We start from the raw sequence: 22,345 nt of genomic DNA, 5'->3' as shown, positions 1-22,345 counted from the left end.
TTCATCATGCTAACAATAAAGTGATTAAAGTGTATTAATCTGTGTGTGTGTGTGTGTATATATGTGTGTGTATATAATATGTGTGTGTATATGTGTAAGTAGGGGGGGACAGCTGGACTGTAACAATACAGAAGGGAGAGCTGTGTGCCCTTATGAATATGGGTTTAAAGTGTGTTGGTATGCTTGTGTGTTAAACTTAATTAATCTGTGTGTGTGTGTGTGTGTGTGTGTGTGTGTGTGTGTGTGTGTGTGTGTGTGTGTGTGCGTGCGTGCGTGCGTGTGTGCGTGCGTGCGTGTGTGTGTGTGGAACAGCTGGACTGTAACAGTGGCCAATGTTTAGTCTGACAGGTCTAAAAGACATATCTGTCTGGAAAAGCGTTATCTTTCTCCCTATTAGGAACTTTCTCCAAATAGTTTGAGAGGATAAAGACCGGATCTGGGCAGAACCATTTCAGCACCACGTTCTATTAGTGTCCATCATCTTTAGAATCCCCCGCTTTCAGAAATGCACTTGATACTACACAGGTTATAGATCATATTGCTTATATAATACCCCTTAGGGCAGTTGAAGAAGGAAATACAGTTTGGATATTCTGAAGGGACTGTATAGTTCAGTCAGAAGCTGGGCCCGCTTTGCGTTTCCACTGTCAAAACTTGGGTAGGGTTCCAAAATAAAGGAGCCGAGCCGCACTTATTTTTTGAATGATTTATGTTTTGAACCAAAAGCTGGAACACAGACAGCAGTGACCACACACACTGTGATATACAAGAACTACATTGTTGTTTCTTGAGTATACTTTTCTTTTATTCAATTTGATTAAAAGTCATGTGTGGTTTGTCCCATGAGTTGGGCTTTTACACTTCTAAAAGTGGAAATCATATTACAGGTTATGTACAAAGGTGTTACCCATACTCACATATTCTTTCTTTTCTCCCATTGGTCAACCCTCTTTAACTTTAATGTAACCACAAGATGTCTGAAAACTCTGTCCCTCCCAGAGCCCTGTTGTTCACCCATAATGCTTTGCAACACACTTAGCTCTGTCATGCTCTACTGGCCTTAACTTCCTCTTGCCGGGTAAAAGGCCTTGTGTGTGTGTGTGTGTGTGTGTGTGTGTGTGTGTGTGTGTGTGTGTGTGTGTGTCTGTGTATGTGTCTGTGTCTGTGCTTCTGTGTGTGTCTATGTGTGTGAAACCATCCATCAAGAAGAAGTCCAGCAAATTCATCTAACAGACGACTTGAAAAACAAGCTGAATATATATACTGTATATCCCTGCAATATGTTCCCCCTGCCATTTATTCTCTTAATATGTTCTGTGCCCACCAGACCAGCTAAAGATCACCAACATAAGAGTGAACTTCACCAAGCTTCACACACTGGGAGACAACCTGCTGGACCCCAGAGCCGAAATCAAAGAGAAGTATTACTACGCCATGTACGAGCTTGTGGTGCGCGGGAACTGCTTCTGCTACGGCCACGCGTCAGAGTGCGCCCCCATCGACGGACTCAGGGACGGGATAGAAGGAATGGTGAGTGATGAGTGATGATGAAGCTCCATATACAGCACAGCCTAAATAGCAGTAGTTTGGATTCTTCATCCGCATATACAGGTGCATCTAAAAGAAATGTGAATATCATGGAAAAAGTCCATTCAAGAAGTGAAGCTTGAATAATTGTAAGATTCATTACACAAAGTAAAAATATGTCAGGCCTTTCTTTTATTTTCATTTGGATGATTACGGCTTACAGCTGATCCAATAAAACATTTCCAGTATATTAAAATATATATTTAAACTAATCGAAAAAAGGATTTATGATACAGAAATGTCAACCTTCTGAAAAGTATGTTTATTCCAGATTTCACTTGATGTGTAATGCATCTAGGATACATGAAAGTTTCACCTTTTTAATGAAATTACAGACAAAAACTAACTATTCATTGACATTGTAATTGTTTGAGATGCACCTGTAGATTGACTCCTCCTCCTCCTCCCATCTCTGTTGAAGGTTCACGGCAGGTGTGTGTGTAACCATTACACCAAGGGTTTGAACTGTGAGAAATGTGACGACTTCCACAACGACATGCCCTGGAGACCGGCTGAGGGACGCAACAGCAACGCCTGCAAGAGTGAGTATGCACACTGAAAAACACAAGTAACATGGTGTACCTAAAAGGGTTCACGTGCTTGTTGGAGGAGAGGTACCCTGCCGATTGTGTACTCTTCAGTTCAGGTAAATTTTTCTACCTCATCTAATTGTTGCTAAGTGAACTGATAGACTGGCCTCTGATAGAAAACACATAGCAAAATGATCCAAAATGTATTTTACAAGATTTATTTTTGTTATTTGTTTTTTTTATTGCTATAAATTGCTTTATATAACTAATAATACTACAAATTATAATAGTTATTATCAATGTATGAAACATTTTCAATATTGCACGTACCCGTGTCATTGAAATGGTACTAATGATTTCTTTCTTTCATGTTGAACCCTTAAGTCAGTCAAAAAGCTCGCTACTGTCCTTCCTAAAAAAACAATATTGTACTCTTAAGGGAACATACTTAAAAGGTCCTACCTGTAAGTACAGGAATGTTCTTGTCTTGTACCTTCATTTATCAGAGAAGGAAGCAGTGCAACATCAGCTCAGTATTGTTAGCCAAAAAGCAATTCATGTCAAAAGGGTTCACCATGTGCTGCCACTTTTCATTCATAATTTACTCAGCAGGCTAATGGCTTCAAGTGACAGTTTGGGATATTTACTGGAACAACTCCAAATCTTTGTCTGCTTCTCATTCATTTGAAAATACATGTGTTTTTTCCTTCTAGAGTGCAACTGTAACGGCCACTCCAGCCAGTGTCACTTTGACATGGCGGTCTATCAGGCCACAGGAAACACAAGCGGTGGAGTGTGTGACGACTGTCAGCACAACACCATGGGACGCAACTGTGAGATGTGCAAACCTTTCTACTACAAAGACCCTGTGAAGGACATCAGAGACCCAAGGGTTTGTGTGGGTGAGTACTGTGTGTTTGGATTCCCTAAATCTTACAGTTACTACTCATTGCAGTGTGTGTGTGTGTGTGTGTGTGTGTGTGTGTGTGTGTGTGTGTGTGTGTGTGTGTGTGTGTGTGTGTGTGTGTGTGTGTGTGTGTGTGTGACTGGTGCCAAAGTGCTGTTACTGCAGAGGAAAGACAGGCGCTGAGGGAGACACTGTATGAATGGGAGCAGATCAGGAAGTGATTTATTGTAGTTTGGCTAGCTGGTTGGTGCTCTGCTTAACACGGGAGCTGCAATAGTGACTTATTGGAACTTTAAAACCCTTAAGGCCTGATTTAGACAGTACCTTCTCCATTTCAAAGTCAAATCTTACTGCACAGACAAGATACACAAATGAGTAGATCCAGTGACTAAATAAATCTGCTGTGAAATCATAGAAACAAGATTCCTCCTGTGTTTTTGCTTAACGGAAGCTAATCTGCTGGCTGTAGCTTCAGATTGATCAAACAGATACAGTATAAGAGTGGTTCTAATATTATCTTTAGTGTATTTTCCAAACACATTTTTTTAAGTTATATTTGGACTATAGCACCATTCAAAGGTTAAATGCTATCCAACTTTAAAGCATTTCTCTGGGTTGTATTTCATTACAGTAGCACTTTTATCCACACTCCCCGAGATCAACAATAACAACTTTTTTATAAAAATATGGTACATATACTGTACTGTATATTAAACAATCTGCATACTGCTGGCACCCATCACACTGATAATATATGTATGGATGTGGGTAGGCACATGTGTTGCATGTTTTTAGAGACTGCTTTATGTTTCTGTGTTAGAAATGTGTGTTCTTTATGTCCAGTCACACAGTGTTACTCCACGTTCAAATCCCAGACACCTTAACATCAACAACAAAAACTCACAACAGAATAAAATACAACAAGCATCATGAAGATCATGCATTGTTTAAGTTTGCCTCCTGATGAATTTTTTTTCTAACGTGCCTGGCTCCTGTCTGTCTGTCCCATAGCTTGTGACTGTGACCCTGATGGTTCCCAGAATGGAGGCAGCTGTGATAGCCACACGGACCCCTCCCTGGGTCTGCTCGGGGGCCAGTGCCGCTGTAAGGCCAACGTGGAGGGGCCACGCTGTGATAAGTGTAGGACCGGCTACTTCGGCCTGAGCGCTGACAACCCTCAGGGCTGCCAACGTGAGTACGCCTCTCTTACAAACATATATAAATATTACAATGATCCAGATTGTACACTTAGAGATTGTAGTGATTACCAAATAATTTTTGGTCAACATTTGTGAATATCTTCTCACAATTTGCTACCTGTCCGTACTGTGTGTGCTCTGAAAAGAATCCAGTGTTAATACACACCCTAGGCTCTGTAAACTGGCATGTTTTTAGCTACAGTGGGCCCCTTTGTTTACATACCCTTTTTTTACATACCGGTTTACAAAGTCTACGCTGTGCATTTTCCCCTGGCACACACACAGTACGGACAGGTAGCAGAACATGAGGAGATAGCGTTCTCCGGAATTGCTTTCCCCACCTTTATATCAAAAGGAAAATGTACAGTGATCTGTGTGATCTTCTAGGTTTTGTAATAATAATCTACCATTCGGGGGTCACAAATAAATTGATTAACAATGTTGCTTTGCCAGTAGTGGTAGTTTTGTATTTATGTCATTAAGTCATTTATGTTGACATCATGCTTTTCAATGATGTGCTGCGATCACTAATAATGAATGGCTGAGTGACTCTGCTGTGTGCCCCCAGCCTGCCGGTGTGACCATCGGGGGACGGTGTCAGGAAGCTCCCAGTGTGACCCGGTCAGTGGAGACTGCTTCTGCAAGCGCCTCGTCACCGGACGCAGCTGTGACCAGTGTCTGGTAAGAACTTCACATACTGTAGGCTCTCTGTTTCTCTTGCTCTTCTTACCTGTGAATTACATGCTGTCATGTTGTTGTCTGTTAGTCTGCAGGGACTTAAAGCAGCACGGTTGAGTAGACGGTTAAATTTATGTCATCGCCTCCCATCAACAGAGGAACCGGTGTTGTGATGTTGTGAGCACTGCACCAAAGGCACATCTAAATAGCTGGATCTGTTCATATCGTACAGTAATTCTAACTCCTTATTTGACAATACATTTCTGCTAAAGCATACAGTATGTCATAAGCTCTTGGGCCGCTTTAGCCAAAATGTTCAGAGCCAAGTTGGTTTCTGCAGCAAGTAGCGGCTGTAAGAGTTGCTAAGTGATATTGGATTTCACTACTACGCCAACCTGTTGGATTCTTTCCCTGATGTCGTAGCTCTTGCTAAAACAGACCAGAAGCTCAGTGTGCTAAGACGTGATCAGCTTCCTGTTATAATTCAACCTCTTGGTCCCAAACCCACTCAGCCAGGAATAGTCTAGGCAGGAATGTGAGCTCCTGCCTGGGCACAGTGGCTAAATTTACTCCAGGGATTTGATGTGTGGGCTACAGCAAGTCTAAAATGGTCAGGGCCTCAACCTGACTCCAAAAGTTGAACCTGTCTTCTGATAAGCCCTGTGGAGCCTCTTTAAAGGTGCACTATGCAGTTTTAGGGGAGGAGGATTTATTTACATTTGCAGAGCCCGCAGTTAGCATACAAAACATTTTTACTCTACATGTCATTCTTAGTATTGAATGATTATATCATCATATGTAAACACAAATGATTTTAAGACGCCTGAAACCAAACGCAAGACTAGAATATGTTTGTAAACCAAACTGAGTGAAACAGTAACTTTTCAGGAAGCTTTTCTATCTTCAAACAGTGTTCCAGGTATCCAATTCCCCTGTGAGTAAAGTCTGTTTATTCAGTTATGAGAAAATACCTTACAAAATGTTTACTTTGACACATCCAAAGTTACATAGTGTACCTTTAAGCTAGCAATGGAGCAATGTCAACACTGAACAGGAGGAAGACAATGTTTGATCTAACTGTCACTGTAGGGAAAGTGTATTCCAATCAAATATAAACAGATAATGGTAAAAAGCTATATATAAGAAGCTGCCTCACTGAAGAGTAAAAGTCAATGTCATTCCTGTTTGCTTTCCACATATCTTTCTCAGCTAAAAAAAACAACAACCACAGAGCAGTATTACTGTAGATGGATTGCCTTGTCCACAAACTTGACGTTGATTGATGCAAATGCCACAACAGCATAAAAGTGACCAGATTCTTACATAACTCAAAGGGAAGAAACCACTACATTTAGAAAAATTACAACTACTTCAGCCAAAACAAACTGAAGTTAAAAAGGGAAAGTGCTGACTGCAAAATAATCATGTATTCACAGTCACACTGTCATGTCAGCTATTTTCAAGACAGAAACAAATCTTATGACGTAAATGGAAAGGAAATTGGCTGTGATGTTAGGACCCAACGCTATCAATGTTTTATACAGTATTAGAGAGCCAGATACAGAATGTATGAGTCACACTCACAGTCACAATGCAGGGGAAGGCCCCCTCTCATCCATGGAAAAATACATTGATCAAAGAGGGAATTCTTTAAAGTTGTAACCCAAAACATGTTTGTCTAAAAAGAGAAAAAAAATTCTCTAAGTCTTTACAATTTGTGCGTAATAAACATGGCAGCTACCGGAAGATAATGGTGAGGTCCCCTTCAGTTAACGCTTTGAAGAATAGGTTGGATGAATTATTTATCAAGGGACGTCATGTGAAACTATAAAGCTTTTTAATTGATTTATTATGCATGTAATTTATTTTTATTGATGGAATGTATGTGAACTTGAATGTATGTCTGCCTGTCTGACTGACTGTCTGTCTATACTGTCTGTCTGTCTGTCTGACTGTGTCCTCTGTCTGTCTTCCAGCCTGAACACTGGGCTCTGAGCCACGACCTGAACGGCTGCAGAGGCTGTGAGTGTGACATCGGAGGAGCCATGGACAACCAGTGAGTCACAGCGGGTCATACATGCAGTATGAGGCTGTTACTAAGGAGATGACATAGTGTGGAGGGCACCTTTCAGAAGTGATCTCTTTGAAACATAACATAATATAACACATTCAGAAAGGAATTTCTTTCCCCAAAATAGCAACTGAAGGCCTTTGTAATCTTATTGATAAGATTAATGGTTGCGTTTCTGTGCCATTAAAGGTTGACATCCTCTATTCAAATGTCATATCCTAATTCAGTTCCCAAATGGAAAACCCTACACTACTTCACTTTATTCTTAGCCTGTTCGATGGTAATGTAAATCTGTCCACTACTTTGGTCCAGGCATTAAATAGCAGCAATTTGTAGACACAGTCATAGTCCCCAGTGGATGAAGCCTACATACTTTGATGATCAAAAACCAGCAACAAAACTAGTGGCATTCCCATCAGCCAATTATAAGTTTAGTGCTAATTATCAAGTAAGTTATGCCTATGCTCAACTAGTTCGTAGAATGGTAAGCATTATTTGTACCTAATGTTGTGTGTTAAAAGTATTGAGCTAGCTAAGCCATATAATAACTGTAGCTGTAAAATAACAAAATCAGAAAGCTATTTATGACTTCTCTGTAGATGCTCCATGGAGAGCGGTCAGTGTCGCTGCCGCAGTCACATGACCGGACGGCAGTGTGCCCAGGTGGAGTCTGGGTATTTCTTCATGGCTCATGATCACTTCCTGTATGAGGCGGAGCTGGCCAAAATGGGGCAGGTGAGCCCAGCAGGATTCTTAGTTTGTATTGGAGTGATTATGTGGCTTAAATATGGAAATATTACTTTATTCAAATTTTAAATGTGTGTATATTGTCAGAGCTGTGCACTGGAGACCAGGGAGCACCAGCCTGGTCGCCCTGCCACATGGACAGGCTTGGGCTTCAGTCGGGTCCCTGTGGGGGGCAGCCTGGAGTTCCTCATCACTAACGTCCCCTACTCCATGGAATATGAGCTGCTCATCCGCTATGAGTCACAGGTCTGTGTGTCTTTGGACATGTGCATTTATCATCTGTAGTGGTAGTGGATCCAGAGCAAAAGGAGGAAGGAATACTTCATAGAATGTGTTGCTCATATATACTTACTTACTGAAAGATAAAAGACTCACACCTAAGCCAGAGTTAGACCAACACAAAGCCCATAAAACTAAAATGTTTTAATTTTTTTTATTGTAAATGAGGGTCACCCCTCAATGATCTATCCAGAATAAATAAAGGTTAAATGAAACAATTAAAATGCAATTTTGGTTTGTGTAGATATGACACATTTTCACACAATTTCAAACTCTCCCTTCAACTATGTGCCCACCCTGAACAGACAAGCCTCCACTGACTATTAATGTAAAGGAGCATCCTGCTGGTATATTATTGTGCTTTAGACTGCATATTATTAACCATAATTGACTGATTGTGCCTAGATGCCCCGAGACTGGGAAGAGGTGCGGATAACGGTGATCCGCCCCGGGCCCATTCCTACCAGCAGCCCCTGTGGAAACACCATCCCAGATGATGACCGATTCATTGTGTCCCTGCCTGCTGGAGCCAGGTCTGTGGCTCTAACACACACACACACGCGTGCACACACACACACATGCACACATAAACACACACAAATGTACGCAAACACACATTAAAACAAACACACTCCTGCAAGCACGCACACAGGAATGCACACACACACACACACACACACACATGCAAACACAATCTCTGAATGTCCACTGTGTGTGCTGTGACTGTGTTTTGCTGCAGGTTTGTGGTCCCTTCTCAGCCTGTGTGTCTGGAGAGAGGAGTGACGTACACCATCCGCCTTGAGTTCAGCCGCTATCAGGACGCCAACAGTGTCCTCAACGAAGGAGGCAACACTATCGTACTGGTGGACTCTGTGAGACTTACTTTCTTTTTCCAGCCCTATGAAATCAGCATCTGACTCAGGACAAAATTATAGTTTTCATTTTTAGCTTTATTTTTCTCAAAATACATACAGTTAAAAAAATTCATGTTGCACATGGATATAGTCAGTGACCCAATTAAAAAGACTGCATTGAAATGAGCAGCTAACCTGTGAAGGAATTTGTTTGATTACATTTCAAAAAATGACACATTTTGCACGAGTTGTAGATGTGCAGTTATGACACTGGAGCTTATTTTTGCTTTATTTTTCTCAACATGTGTACAGTTAAATGACTTCATATTGCACCTGGTTAAAATCGTGACCCCCTTAACAAGACTGCATTGAAATGTCCAGCTAACCTCTTTTCATATCTGTCTTATTCTTTGCACCAGCTGGCCTTGATGCCACGCCACACCTCCATGGAGATGTTCAACGCAGGAGATCCAGCCTCTAACATCAGGAAGCAGACCTACGAGCGCTACCGCTGTCACGAGGGGGCAAAGAGTGTGACCCGCCCACGCATGAGTGACACCTGCGCCAAGCTCATGACCAGCATGTCGGCCATCATAAACGACGGGGCTCTGCGTGAGTGAAACAATGCCTAATTTAATATTTAGAACTATTACTATCATAAAGGAAAAGGAGATTCTAATGTCTGTCAATGCAATGTTGCACTAATGATGACTCATGCTAATCCAGGTTTTCGTTAGGCCGATCAATTCCATTCATCAGCCATGTTTGTTCTCCTCTCCACCAGCTTGTAACTGCGACCCTCAAGGCTCCGTCAGCTCACTGTGTGATGTCCGCGGGGGCCAGTGTCAATGCAGGCCCAGTGTGATTGGGCGACGCTGTGACCAGTGTTCTCCGGGAACCTATGGCTTTGGACCCTCAGGCTGCGTAGGTTAGGAACTCCGCCTTTCTACATTTTCCCCTTGAAATCCAGACCTGATCCTATAGAATAGATGTAATATAACGGCATTTTTCATATTTTTATACTTTGAAAACTTTCACTGGAATGGCCTAGTGATAAACTAGTGATATGTAGTGCTCCTGGCGCCCTCTAGTGCCGCTTAGTTACAATTACAAATTTAAGGCCCGTTAATTTAAAAGTGGAGTCAGCTATTCTGGAGAACGCTTGTTGTCAAAATCACTTTTTGTCAAAATCAGTGAATATCTCCCCACCATCCATTATTCACTGAGTTTGATCAACAAAAAAAATGTTGTCAACAAGGGCTCTCCCAAATTGCAGACTCCATCTTTAAGTATTTATTCCACCTCACTTTTCTAACTTTGTTTTCTACTCCTCCCCGCTTCATGTCCTCCTCCCATTCCATCCCATCCTCTGCTCCAGCCTGTGGATGCAGTGTGGAGGGCTCAGTGACTCTACTGTGTGATAAGCTGAGTGGACAGTGCCAGTGTCGTCCTGGGGCGTTTGGTCAGCGCTGTGACGGCTGCCCGGCGGGTCACTGGGGCTTCCCCAGCTGTAGAGCATGTCAGTGTAACGGACACGCAGAGCAGTGTGACCAGAGGACTGGAGCATGTCTCCACTGCAGGGACAACACCGGAGGAGACAAATGTGACAGGCAAGGAGATTCTCACTCTAAAGGAATAGTTCAACATTTTAGCTTTTTTCCTCACGCTCAAGGAAAGACGACAAAAACCGTTCCTGTAACTGTGCGAGTATTTTTGATTTAGAAATGGAAAAAGACCGCTCATCCAGGTTAGCTCAAACACTGGTAGTCAAGGGTAGCAGGTCAAAAAATGTAACTTTACTAACATCCCTTTGTGCTTGTTGGGACTTGTTTATTTATCACTTTATGTTGCGGTCTATATTTTTACACGTTATGTTATTTTAGAATTAAATACATACTGGAAGGAAAGCAGCCGTCACAGGCACTTCCTGGTTTGTTTGCAGATTGTATTTGATTCCTAAATGACATAACGTGTAAAAATATAGAGCGCAACATAATGTGGTAAATAGACACGTTTTCTTGATTTGGAGAGTTCGTAAACATTATTTTTTATTAAAAATGAACTATTCCTTTAATCATATAACAACAACACAAGACTGATTACGGCTGCATACATGCATGCATCTACATAGTTGTATATATAGTATATATTATAGAAAAGCTGTAAATCATATGACTGTGATGTGTGACTTTAGACATGCTATTTGCTTAGAGTAGTGTGCCTTTTAACCCTGGTATTTAACCCCTTTGTCATGTCCGTAGGTGTGCCAATGGTTACTATGGTAATCCAGTTTTGGGCAAAGCGTCCAGTGGTCAGTGTCGTCCATGCCCCTGTCCAGACGGTCCCAACAGTGGACGCAACTTTGCTGCATCTTGTTACCAGGACAACCGCAACAGACAAATAGTCTGCAACTGTAACCAGGGTTACACAGGTAAAGCTAAGCTCATGCTCTATTTCCTCTCTGTGTGTATATTTCCTGGTGAAATCTTTGCTGTGTCCAGATGTGTGCGTGTTTCTGTAGTTAAAGTTGTAGAATGGATGTCACATAGAAATCCATTGTCCTTAAAGAGGCTACAGAACTGTGACATTATGAGCCTTTAGCTCACCTTAACATTGTAATGCTGTAGGCTATTATCATACTGCTCTTCATGATGCACTTTGTGTAATGAATAATGATTAAAACACATTATCTATGAAGCACCATTGTTTCCATCATGCCTCGGTATATATCCTCCTATAAAGATACCTTTCATTTTATGACTATCAATGCACTGAAACCAAGGGACATTTCATCTCATTGGGTTGCAGTGCATTCAAAGTCTTACGTATATACAGCAAACAGAGCTTACATACTTACAATCTCCCCCAACGCTGTTCTCTGTTAGCTCCTGCTAGCATGGATGTTGACTCTTGTTTAGATTGTTTTTTTTTCTATTTTTTATTAGCACAGCATTTATGTTCCTAGACAACTGAGTTGAACTCTGATACAATGTGGTTCCTCCCATCTACCCATTGAGTCAACCACTGAGCTAATATCCTTAATGTGAGTAATACAACTACTCCAATCTCCCGCCTTCTGTGTAAAGGCCAATGATGAACTGAAACGAGGTAAGGGTTTTGTTTGTCAGTGGGCTCTGGGTGAACGGTAACCAGTGTCATTTTTCACCCCCCCCCTGTATTACTGGCACAGGGATTGTTAAACGCTCCGGGGCCACCATTTTTAAGCGTGAGTAATGATGGTTGAGCCCTGCCCCCCTTCCCCACACCTCCACTTACCCATCTCCTACCCAGCATGCATGGCTGCTGCTGTGCCACAGTGCACTCCTGTCCATGTGTCAGACCTGGCTCAAAGAGTAACGGCAAAACAAACCCCTTTCACCTGCTTTTCTGTGACTGCTCATGTTTATAGATGGCACCAAAGGGACCAAAAAATTTCCTTAAAAATGATGGTGGTTAAATCGTACGATAAAACAATATTTGAACCAGGTCTGTGTAGATATTAGCAAATAGTAGGACCTGACCCAGAATCATTATTGTCTGAGTGATTGTGTAAAAAAACATCTGGTTTCAAAAAGTTAACTCACAACCCTTCCCCAAATTTCTTGGGGAAGGGTAATATTGTAACACACTGTTTTATACACAGGTGATGACCGGCTGTGAGTCTGGGTCAGCTTCTGTCTCTTGTGTTTGGAATAGGATTAACTGCTGAATGATTTTGGGCGGTTGTTAAGGAGTCATTTGCTCAATAAGGCAGTATAGGCATGCAGCCAGGATAGGGAACTTTTAGGGTTCTGATTTTCAAAAGTATAGGGAGGGAGAGCTAGTGGACGTATCTACCCTGTAGGTCTACTTTAGCCCTACACTAGCTTCTCATTCCATTTTCTAGTCTCAAATATGACAAGTAGTTCTTCTTTCAGAGTCCAGCCTAAATGGGACAGCCATGATATATTACAGATGAGAGGAAGAAGCCTGACTAAACTAATAACTCAGATGATGGATGCAGCATAAAACAATACACAGCACAGTGTAGGTCTATGTGGAGTTTCTTGAAACAGACTGAGACATTGGGGCTAAATAATGGAATGCAAATGACTATTATAGTCTATCATATCATCAATATAGTATTGTATAGTAAACGTGTTGCATAATCTACTAAAGAAGGGTGTTATGACAACAACGACCCTTAACTAATGAGATCTGGTTAACCCAACCCCAACGAGTGATGACCAGTAACACAACTGATTCAAACACTATTAATAAAACACAATGTTAATGCTTTGTAGAGATGGGTTAGGCCAAGTCTGCTAAACTAACATGTTTCTTTCAGTGTCTACTCAAAACATTCTTAGATCCAGTCTAGTACAGTTTAGTCTAATGCAGTGGTAAGAGGAGAGATCACACTGAGATTACCTGTTGATTCTACAGCTATACATCCAAAGCGTTCACTTCTTTCTGCTGTTGAATACACCTTAGGATATCCCTGGAGAGCACTGCACAACACTGTCTAATTGCAAATATTTATTATTAGTATTAGTATGCAATTATGTGATTATCCTATTATATCCCCCCTCCACCTTCTTATTGTAACTATTTCTTCGCTTTCCTTTTTTGTTCCTCCATATCCCTTCTCCAATCCAAGGTGCCCGGTGTGAGGAATGTGCCCCAGGTTACTATGGCAACCCCTCCCAGCCCGGGGGCCGCTGCCAGCCGTGCCAGTGTAACAACAACATAGACATGTCTGACATGGAGGCGTGTGACCGGCGGAGCGGAGAGTGCAGGAAATGCCTCTACAACACCGAGGGCCCCGTCTGTGGCATCTGCAAGAGCGGCTACTTCGGAGACGCCTCCCGACGCAACTGCAGGAGTGAGTGACACCATAGTGGGAAAAAAAGTCTTTAAAAAAAGAAAAGAAAAACAGAAAGAGGTTTTATTTTGTCTAATTGGAAATCAGCCATTTCCAATAAGCACTGGGTTAGGGATGTGATGGCACATTTTTAAAAACGGAAATTCTCAGACAGGGGCATCTAGTCCAGGCATTTTTACCAGGTCTGACTGGCAGCCATTTCTGGACTACTTTAAATGGGAATATCCTGCTAGAGAGACATTGAAGCATAAGGTTATAATTGTATTCATGCAATTGAATTATTTTGCATTTAAAAACATTATAAAAACATATTGTAATGTTAAAAAAAACAAGGATACACTATGAATGTTAAGAGTTTAACAGTCTGTGCCTGTCCCTTCAGAATGCACGTGTAACTTCCTGGGTGTTGAACACAGCCAGTGTATGCAGCGTGAGGACTGTGTGTGCCAGCGGGCCACGGGGCAGTGCCAGTGTCTCCCTAACGTCATGGGGCTGACCTGTGACCACTGTGCCCCCAACCACTGGAACCTGGCCAGTGGAGGAGGCTGTGACCGCTGTGGATGTGATCCCAACAACTCTGTCACCTCCTCCTGCAACGAGGTAGGGACTGGAACACTTCGACATGAACACATTCAAATAGGCACAACAAGCACTATGCAATACAAGTAGGCATGGGGCCGCTATGATATTCTGACGGTATGAAAAGCTTAGGCAAAAATACTGTTCGCCGGTTTCACGGTATCAACGGTATTGGGATTACAGGTCTCAAATGTGTTAAACGATACTTTTTTTTGGGGCTGAACATGATATTTTTTATTTATAAACAACATATTCTGAACATTTATTAACTTGTATGATAGCATAATACAATAAACAATTGAAAAGCAGTCCTTTTAAGTGAGCAGCTCAACACGGTTTTATAGAGAAATGATCACTTTCCAAACATTTCTCTTTTAGTAAAACTTATGATGCATGAGTATTCTGAACACTAATAAACGTGTATGTTAACATCCTATGTGGGCGGGGGAGGAGGGTGTTAAAATATGTATGACGGAAAATAATAGTGATTTTGAAAACTTGGCTTCTTCAAACCCACGCGATAAACCTTGAAACAGGTCATCGGCCCATGCCTAAATACAAGTGTCAATACGTACACATAAATTTCTCTGAGAAGACTCAATGAAGTGAATTGTTCCTGCAGTTCACTGGGCAGTGCCAGTGCCGTGACGGCTTTGGAGGGAAGACCTGCACCGACTGTCAGGAGAACTACTGGGGAGATCCCAGGACACAGTGCAGAGGTTAGACACACACAAAGGCATCAGACTGTACGTGCTCCAGAAAAGAAAAATCCCTTTTAGTCACATCAGTGCAGCACACACACAGTATCAATATTCACTGATTTGACAAAAAGTGATTTTGTCTCCACCCCACCTTTAACGCAGAGTTCGGCAGCGACTGCAGCTGAATATCTCAACAGTCTGCTATTAGTTTCACGGATGTGTGTGTCCATTATATTTTAAGAATGAATTACTTGTTTGAATAACAAGCAATATTATATTATTATATAGAATATATATTATTTAGTAATATTAATATTATTATTATTAGATTTATCAGATTTAAAATGGACTACAGTAAATGTTAAATGAAGGCTTGCCAATAAATCTGTCACACATCTGAATGTATCACATGGGATTCAACCAGAAAACTAATTTTTTAATACTGAACATAGATGTAAACAATTGATATGTTTTCATTAAGAACTGTGTTGTTTTTTTTCCATATTCACACCTGGCCTTTTTTCCCCTTAGCTTGTGACTGTGACTGGCGTGGCATTGAGACGTCTCAGTGTCACAGAACAAGCGGCCACTGTGTGTGCCAGCAGGGCGTGTCGGGTGTGCGCTGCGACCAGTGTGCCCGCGGCTTCTCCGGAACCTTCCCCAACTGTCAGCCCTGTCACCAGTGCTTTGGGGACTGGGATCGCATTGTGCAGGTACACACTTTCATTTATTTTCTTTTTTTCAACTTTATGTTTATTGAGCAATTTTGAAAAAGACACAATATACAGATGTTACAATAATTATTTACAATTATTTTAAAGGTCTACGAGGAAATTTTAAATATTTCTGTTTTCTCTGATGATCATAAATTACATGTAACAGCAAATGAGATCATCAGTGCAAATAATGCTATTTTTATATAGTTTTTCCTAAAGCCTTTGTCACGGGTATACGCTCACCCAGGAACAACAGCTGGCGTGGTAAAAACACTACTGATTTTGTCCAAAGGGGATGCAACATACCTACAACATTGCTTACACACTCAAAACCAAGCTCTTACTTATAACATTACACATCATCTTCTTGAGATTGTACCAAAATGTTTCCATGTTGAAGCTTGTTACTAAATAGATGTATGTGTGCCGGTATACTTTCATACAAAACAAAGGTTGGTCCAATTCCCAGTTAGCGGAAGCCAAATGGATTGAAGCACTGTTTTCTCTTCACAATTGCTTGTCATTCCCAGGACCTGGCCGTACGTACCAAGGCTCTGTCAGAGCGCGCCCATGAGATCCAGACCACCGGGCTGACTGGAGTCTATGAGAAGGCCTTCAGAGACCTGGAGGAGAAGCTAGCACAGGCTCAGGGCATTGTCAACGCACGCAACGCAACCGCTGTAGCCGTCGCTACCCTGATGGAGCTCATTGAAGAACTCAGGTACCACTGTGTTACATTTTATTACATTTTAATCCCACTGCGTTTGTTTATTTTCAGCATTTGAAAATATCCATTTATTCATTTTCTTCGTGACTTATGCAAGCAAACTCCCCTCCTTACATATTCAGTGCCTGCAGTTAGTTAACAAAACATATTTTCTCTACATGTAATTCTTAGTATTGAATGATTATATTATTATAAATCAAAATCTTTATTTTTGAGGAACCTCTAACCCAACGTATGACTAGAATATGTTTGTAAACCAAACTGTGGTCCCTGCAACTACAGTGAAATAGTAAATGTGCCTTAGTACTTCATACAACCCCACTTCAAAACATACTGAACTATCCCTTTGAGGTAACAGAATCAAAAAGGACATTTAAAAGAATAGAGTTGAGAAAAAATATCTTTACATTTCCGGATGATTTTTCTGAGTTTGATCAAATCAGGAATCCATTTTAGATCAGCCTGATAAGTGATTGTGTTGCTCTGCAGAGCACAGATCGGTGAGACTACAGACACACTGAACCGTCTGGAAGGAGACCTGACCATTGTCCAGGACAGCAACTCTGAGGCCAGCAAGGAGCTGAGTGCTCTGGAGAGAGAGGCCAAAGAACTCAACCTCACCTCAGAGCAGCTGCACCACCAACTGGACATCCTCAAGAACTCCAACTTCTTAGGTGAGAACAAGAAGGAGGGTAGCTCCTCATTACTCAACCATTAACAATCTTACCTTAAATCTATAAAGGTAACTATTAACTTTCTTTGACCTTTTCCTACTTTGGTTTCCTCACATGCACCTATATCCATATTCAGTTCAATAAAGGTGGAGTCAGCGATTCTGGAGAACGCTTGTTTTCAAAATATTTTTTTTGTCAATACCAGTCAATATCTCCTAACAATCCGCTACCTGTCTGTCCTATGTGCACACTGACATAAAATCCAGTGTTGTTGATACACAGCCTAGGCTCTCCAAACGGGGATGTTGTCAGCTATGGTGGGCCCCCTTTGTTTACATACCCTTTGTGTACATAATAGTTTACAGATCATAGGCTGTGTATTAACACTGTATTTTATTCATTGCACACACAGTACGGACAGGTTCTGGGTTGGGAGGAGATATTTACTGATTTTGACAAAAACAGATTTTGAAAAACATATCATGTTTTGGGGAGATTTCAGGAAGTTTATCTTTTCAGTATCCAGGATTCAGTATTGTTATGGTTATAGATGAATACCTTTTCTTCCACTTCCTCTCTCCATCCAGGTGCGTACGATAGCATCCGTAGCTCCTACAACAGGTCTCGTGATGCCGAGCGGCGGGCCAACCAATCCACCACCACCAAGCCCAGCACGGTCAGCCAGTCAGCGGGCACACGCCTCCGCACAGAGCGCCTCATCGCCGCCAAGAAGGACGACTTCAACCGCAAGAACGCCGCCAACAAGCGCGCACTGGGAGAACTGAACACCAGAGCACAGGGGCTGGATATGAAGAAAATCAATGAGAAGGTCTGGACCACATTCCTTTGTCATTGAAGCAAGCTTTTTAGCACTAACAAAGTGGATAGCATTGTATACATCAACACAAAAGACAGAGGGAAGTAAAAGAAGCAGAAGAAGGGGAAGTATTAGCAAGTGTTTCTAGGGATATAATGGTAATCTTTTAGCTTTTCCACTAGTTTGTTTAAGAACTATTTTATTATTACTTACAACAGCCCATAGTGTATATAGTGGTTAAATGTAGATAAAGTGAAGCATCTATAATAATATATTCAAATAGGCTATATGATTTGAAGATAACTTAGTAGCCAGAGCAAAATAAAATGGATTCCACTACAGTCCAAAGCTGAGATGATACGTTATATTTAGCAAGTGTTTAGCTGGCTTGTGTGTTTCATCATGATTGAATTTAGCCAACAGAAAAAGTAAGATTCTGATCTGTAAAGAATATTATTGTTAAGTCAACTCATGCCATTATTGTAAGAAGGTGATGATGCTACACATACACATACACACAGCCTGATCCATGTTGGACTGTGCCCACAGGTTTGCGGGGCTCCGGGCGATGCTCCCTGTGGAGAGAGTCCTTGTGGGGGCGCGGGTTGCCATGACGACGAGGGCAACCGCCACTGTGGAGGGCTGAACTGTAACGGAGCTGTAGCGTTAGCCGACAATGCTCTGGAGAGAGCCAAACACGCAGAGAATGAGCTGAACACAGCCATGGGAGAGGTGGAGGCACTCTTTACCAAGGTATGGATGCATATGGGACTACTATGTGTTACTGCTGCTTCAAATATACAACTCTACATGTAGGGTTTTTTTGCGCAAAAATATATGTAGTCATTTCATAGGAGGTTTAGGTAACTTTTTTGCCAGCCCAGAATGCAATGCAGCGACAGATCTTTTGGGGGAATCACTTGCCTGGCAGTTCTTAAAGTTTTTGCCACTGTGGGAGGTTTTCTCAGTATATAGGCCTACGGCTACATTCATTCACATCTATAGTTTAGATTCCATCTTGTGTCAGTGTCCCCTCTACAGTGTATCACAGACTGAAGCTGTCAGCTTTGACTTTACACTTCATTTCTAAAATGACATCCAGCCTGTGTTTATCAGTGCATCATGGGCATTCTGGGACACGTGCACTTATTAAGACCAACCCTGTGTTCCAGATCACATACTTTTTCTTTCTACTATACTACACAAAAGCATGCTCGTTTCCATACTGCAAAATGCAATTGGATGTATTAGGTTATCCTGGTATTTTTGGCATACTGCATTTAACATGAATGTATTGGGACATCCTAAATCTTTTTCTGGCATACTAAATAGTATGGAAGTATGGGTATTGGAACACAGGGTACTATAATTGATTGGAAGTGACACTGAAAAACATTTAGTGGAAAACTTTATCACATAAATATTTTTTGTTAAACGCTGTTAGGTAACGGAAGATGAAGAGTAGTGAGAATATACAGGACCTATGGAGGAGAGTTCTTTGTGTGTCCTGTCTTAAGCATGTGTGTGGATCATTCAGGTGGCAGTGGCCAAGACCAAGGCACAGGAGGCCAAGAGTCAAGCCCAGAGCGCTCTGGACAAAGCCACAGCCACCAAGAACAAAGTGGAGCGCTCCAACAATGACCTGAGGGACCTCATCAAACAGATCAGAGAATTCCTCACTCGTAAGTCTCAACAGTGTGCTTCTGCCTTTATTCATTATCATATAGTTTACAGGTGCATCTAAAAAATGAAATTCCATGAGCTGTAAGCCATATTAATCAAAATGAAAAAGAAAAAAGGCCTGACATATTTAACTTTGTGTAATGAAACTAGAATAGATGAATTTTTCTTCTTCTTTCTTTTAGATGCACCAGTAAATGTACATTTAGCTAGTTAACCAACATGTATACAGTCCCCTCCATAAGTATCGGAACAGTGAGGCCAATTCCTTTATTTTTGCTGTAGACTGGAAACATTTGGCTTTGACACCAAAAGATGAATATGAGACAATAGCTCAACATTTCAGCTTTCATTTCCAGGTATTTACATCTGGATCTGATACACAACTGAGAAGATATCATTATTTGAAAAGGAACACAACATTTTTAGGCAAGCAAAAGTATTGGAACAGATAGACTTTAAATAAATTAAAGTGAATAAACCGTAATATTTTGTCGCAAATACTTTGCTTGCAATAACTGCATCAAGCCTGTGACCCATTGACATCACAAAACATTTGCCTTCTTCTTTTGTGATGCTTTTCCAGGCTTTCACCGCAGCCTCATTCAGTTGCTGTTTGTTTTGGGGGGTTACTCCCTTCGGTCTCCTCTTTAGCAGGTAAAATTCATGCTCTATAGCGTTTAAGTCTGGAGATTGACTTGGCCAGTCTAAAACCTTCCACTTCTTGCCCCTGATGAACTCCTTTGTTGTTTTTGCAGTTTTTTTGGATCATTATCTTGCTGCATGATGGAGCATCTTCCAATCAGTTTGGTTGCATCTTTCTTTAAATTGGCAGACCGAATGTTTCTATAGACTTCTAAGTTAATTTTTCTGTTGCCATCATGTGTTACTGTGTTGTTGTCAAGATGAACCTTTACCAAAGTGATGGAAAGGCTAAAGTTTGGAGAAAGAAAGGATCTACTCATGATCTCAAACATACAGGCTCATCTGTGAAACACGGTGGAGGCAATGTCATGGCTTGGGCTTGCATGGCTTCTTCTGGGACGGGCTCATTATTCTTCATTGATGATGTAACACATGATGGCAACAGCAAAATGAACTCAGAAGTTTACAGAAACATTTTGTCTGACAATTTAAGGAAAGATGCAACCAAACTGATTGGAAGATCCTCCATCATGCAGCAAGATAATGACCCAAAACACAACGAAGGAGTTAATCAGGGGCAAGAAGTGGAAGGTTTTAGACTGGCCAAGTCAATCTCCAGACTTAAACGCTATAGAGCATGCTTTTTACCTGCTAAAGAGGAGACTTAAGAGAGTAACCCCCTAACACAAACAACAACTGAATGAGGCTGCGTTGAAAGCCTGGAAAAGCATCACAAAAGAAGAATGCAAAAGTTTGGTGATGTCAATGGGTCACAGGCTTGATGCGGTTATTGCAAGCAAAGGATTTGTGACAAAATAATATGTTTTATTCACTTTAATTTATTTAAAGTCTATCTGTTCCAATACTTCTGCTCGCCTAAAAATGTGGTGTTCCTTTACAAATAATGATATCTTCTCAGTTGTGTATCAGATCCAGATGTAAATACATGGAAATGAAAGATGAAATGTTGAGCTATTGTCTCATATTCATCTTTTGGTGTCAAACCCAAATGTTTCCAGTCTACAGTAAAAATAAAGGAATTGGCCTCACTGTTCCGATACTTATGGAGGGGACTGTAATTCATGTCACTTTTGAATGGATCTTCCTATGTCAACCTTTCCACTGTCTCAGAGGAGGGAGCAGACCCAGACAGCATTGAGGCGGTGGCTAACCGTGTGTTGGAGCTGTCCATCCCCGCCTCCCCCCTCCAGATCAAACATCTGGCTGATGAGATCAAGGAGCGGGTCCGCAGCCTTTCCAACGTGGACGCCATTTTGGAGAACACGCAACACGACGTCCGCAGGGCAGAGAAACTGCTGCTGGACGCCAAGAGAGCAAGGTAGTCACAATAACAACAACATAGACAGTATTCTGAACATTAATTAACTATTATAATTACATAATACGAAGAACATTCCATACTTCTTTCTCCTCTCTGAAGTGACTGTCAGTAACACTATGTTGTTGTTGTTGTAGGCATGGTGCTGAGGGGGTGAAGACCACAGCAGAGACAGTCAAACAGGCCCTGGTGGATGCTAAGACGGCCCAGACATCAGCAGAGAAGGCCATAGAGAAAGCTAAGGCTGACATAGGGGAGACTGAGGCCCGACTGGCACAGGTAACCAATCATGAAACAGGTTACACCATAGCCATATCTGTATAGGGTGATATGGCGTTTGAGCAATGGTTCTCACTCATTGATTGGCAGAGGCTAAGATTGGAGTCTTTGGATCATTGGATCATTGTTGCCAGCCCAGACATAGATAATCAGTATTTGATGTGGTTATAGCGCCACTATGCCTTAGTGTCTTTCAGCTCATTTCTTTTGCATTTAATTTTATAAATGGCAACTGTTTTCAGAGAACAGGCTCTGTTAAACCCGCTCTACGCTGCTAGTCCAGTACCAAACAACAGACACACACTATTAGCCATTGGCTGAAATAGTGGAGAATTGTGCAGCTTGACCAGCCACATTTCCTTCAGGAGTGGTTGATGAAAAGCATACATGACTCAGTGCCCTGTTGAAGGAATTTAGCATACACCAAATGGCTTGGAACAACAATATCCACGTGTAGACTGGCTGGTACAAG

At 41.6% G+C, this 22,345-nt stretch overlaps 1 protein-coding gene across 1 annotated transcript in view; it reads left to right on the top strand.

The window, feature by feature from the left end:
- Positions 1-22,345, top strand: part of lamb2 (laminin, beta 2 (laminin S)) — a gene marked incomplete at its 5' end in the record, with an annotated part of 52,985 nt that overhangs the window by 27,088 nt on the left and 3,552 nt on the right. Inside the window, 25 exons of the mRNA XM_080030773.1 lie at positions 1,328-1,530; positions 2,009-2,129; positions 2,831-3,019; positions 4,036-4,215; positions 4,792-4,904; positions 6,878-6,957; positions 7,572-7,707; positions 7,807-7,965; positions 8,404-8,531; positions 8,738-8,870; positions 9,272-9,464; positions 9,637-9,780; positions 10,231-10,462; positions 11,114-11,283; positions 13,492-13,716; positions 14,099-14,316; positions 14,918-15,014; positions 15,528-15,709; positions 16,243-16,433; positions 16,929-17,113; positions 17,701-17,942; positions 18,480-18,683; positions 19,468-19,612; positions 21,387-21,594; positions 21,732-21,873. Of these exons, the coding sequence (XP_079886899.1) occupies positions 1,328-1,530; positions 2,009-2,129; positions 2,831-3,019; positions 4,036-4,215; positions 4,792-4,904; positions 6,878-6,957; positions 7,572-7,707; positions 7,807-7,965; positions 8,404-8,531; positions 8,738-8,870; positions 9,272-9,464; positions 9,637-9,780; positions 10,231-10,462; positions 11,114-11,283; positions 13,492-13,716; positions 14,099-14,316; positions 14,918-15,014; positions 15,528-15,709; positions 16,243-16,433; positions 16,929-17,113; positions 17,701-17,942; positions 18,480-18,683; positions 19,468-19,612; positions 21,387-21,594; positions 21,732-21,873 (4,220 nt within the window). The remainder of the gene's footprint in view (positions 1-1,327; positions 1,531-2,008; positions 2,130-2,830; positions 3,020-4,035; positions 4,216-4,791; positions 4,905-6,877; positions 6,958-7,571; positions 7,708-7,806; positions 7,966-8,403; positions 8,532-8,737; positions 8,871-9,271; positions 9,465-9,636; positions 9,781-10,230; positions 10,463-11,113; positions 11,284-13,491; positions 13,717-14,098; positions 14,317-14,917; positions 15,015-15,527; positions 15,710-16,242; positions 16,434-16,928; positions 17,114-17,700; positions 17,943-18,479; positions 18,684-19,467; positions 19,613-21,386; positions 21,595-21,731; positions 21,874-22,345) is intronic.

This window comes from Ammodytes marinus (genome assembly GCF_949987685.1).
Source record: "Ammodytes marinus genome assembly, chromosome: 7".
Classification (NCBI taxonomy): Eukaryota; Metazoa; Chordata; class Actinopteri; order Uranoscopiformes; family Ammodytidae; genus Ammodytes; species Ammodytes marinus.
The sequence above is the reverse complement of the archived record's forward strand: the minus strand, read 5'-3'. Positions and strand labels throughout refer to the sequence as shown.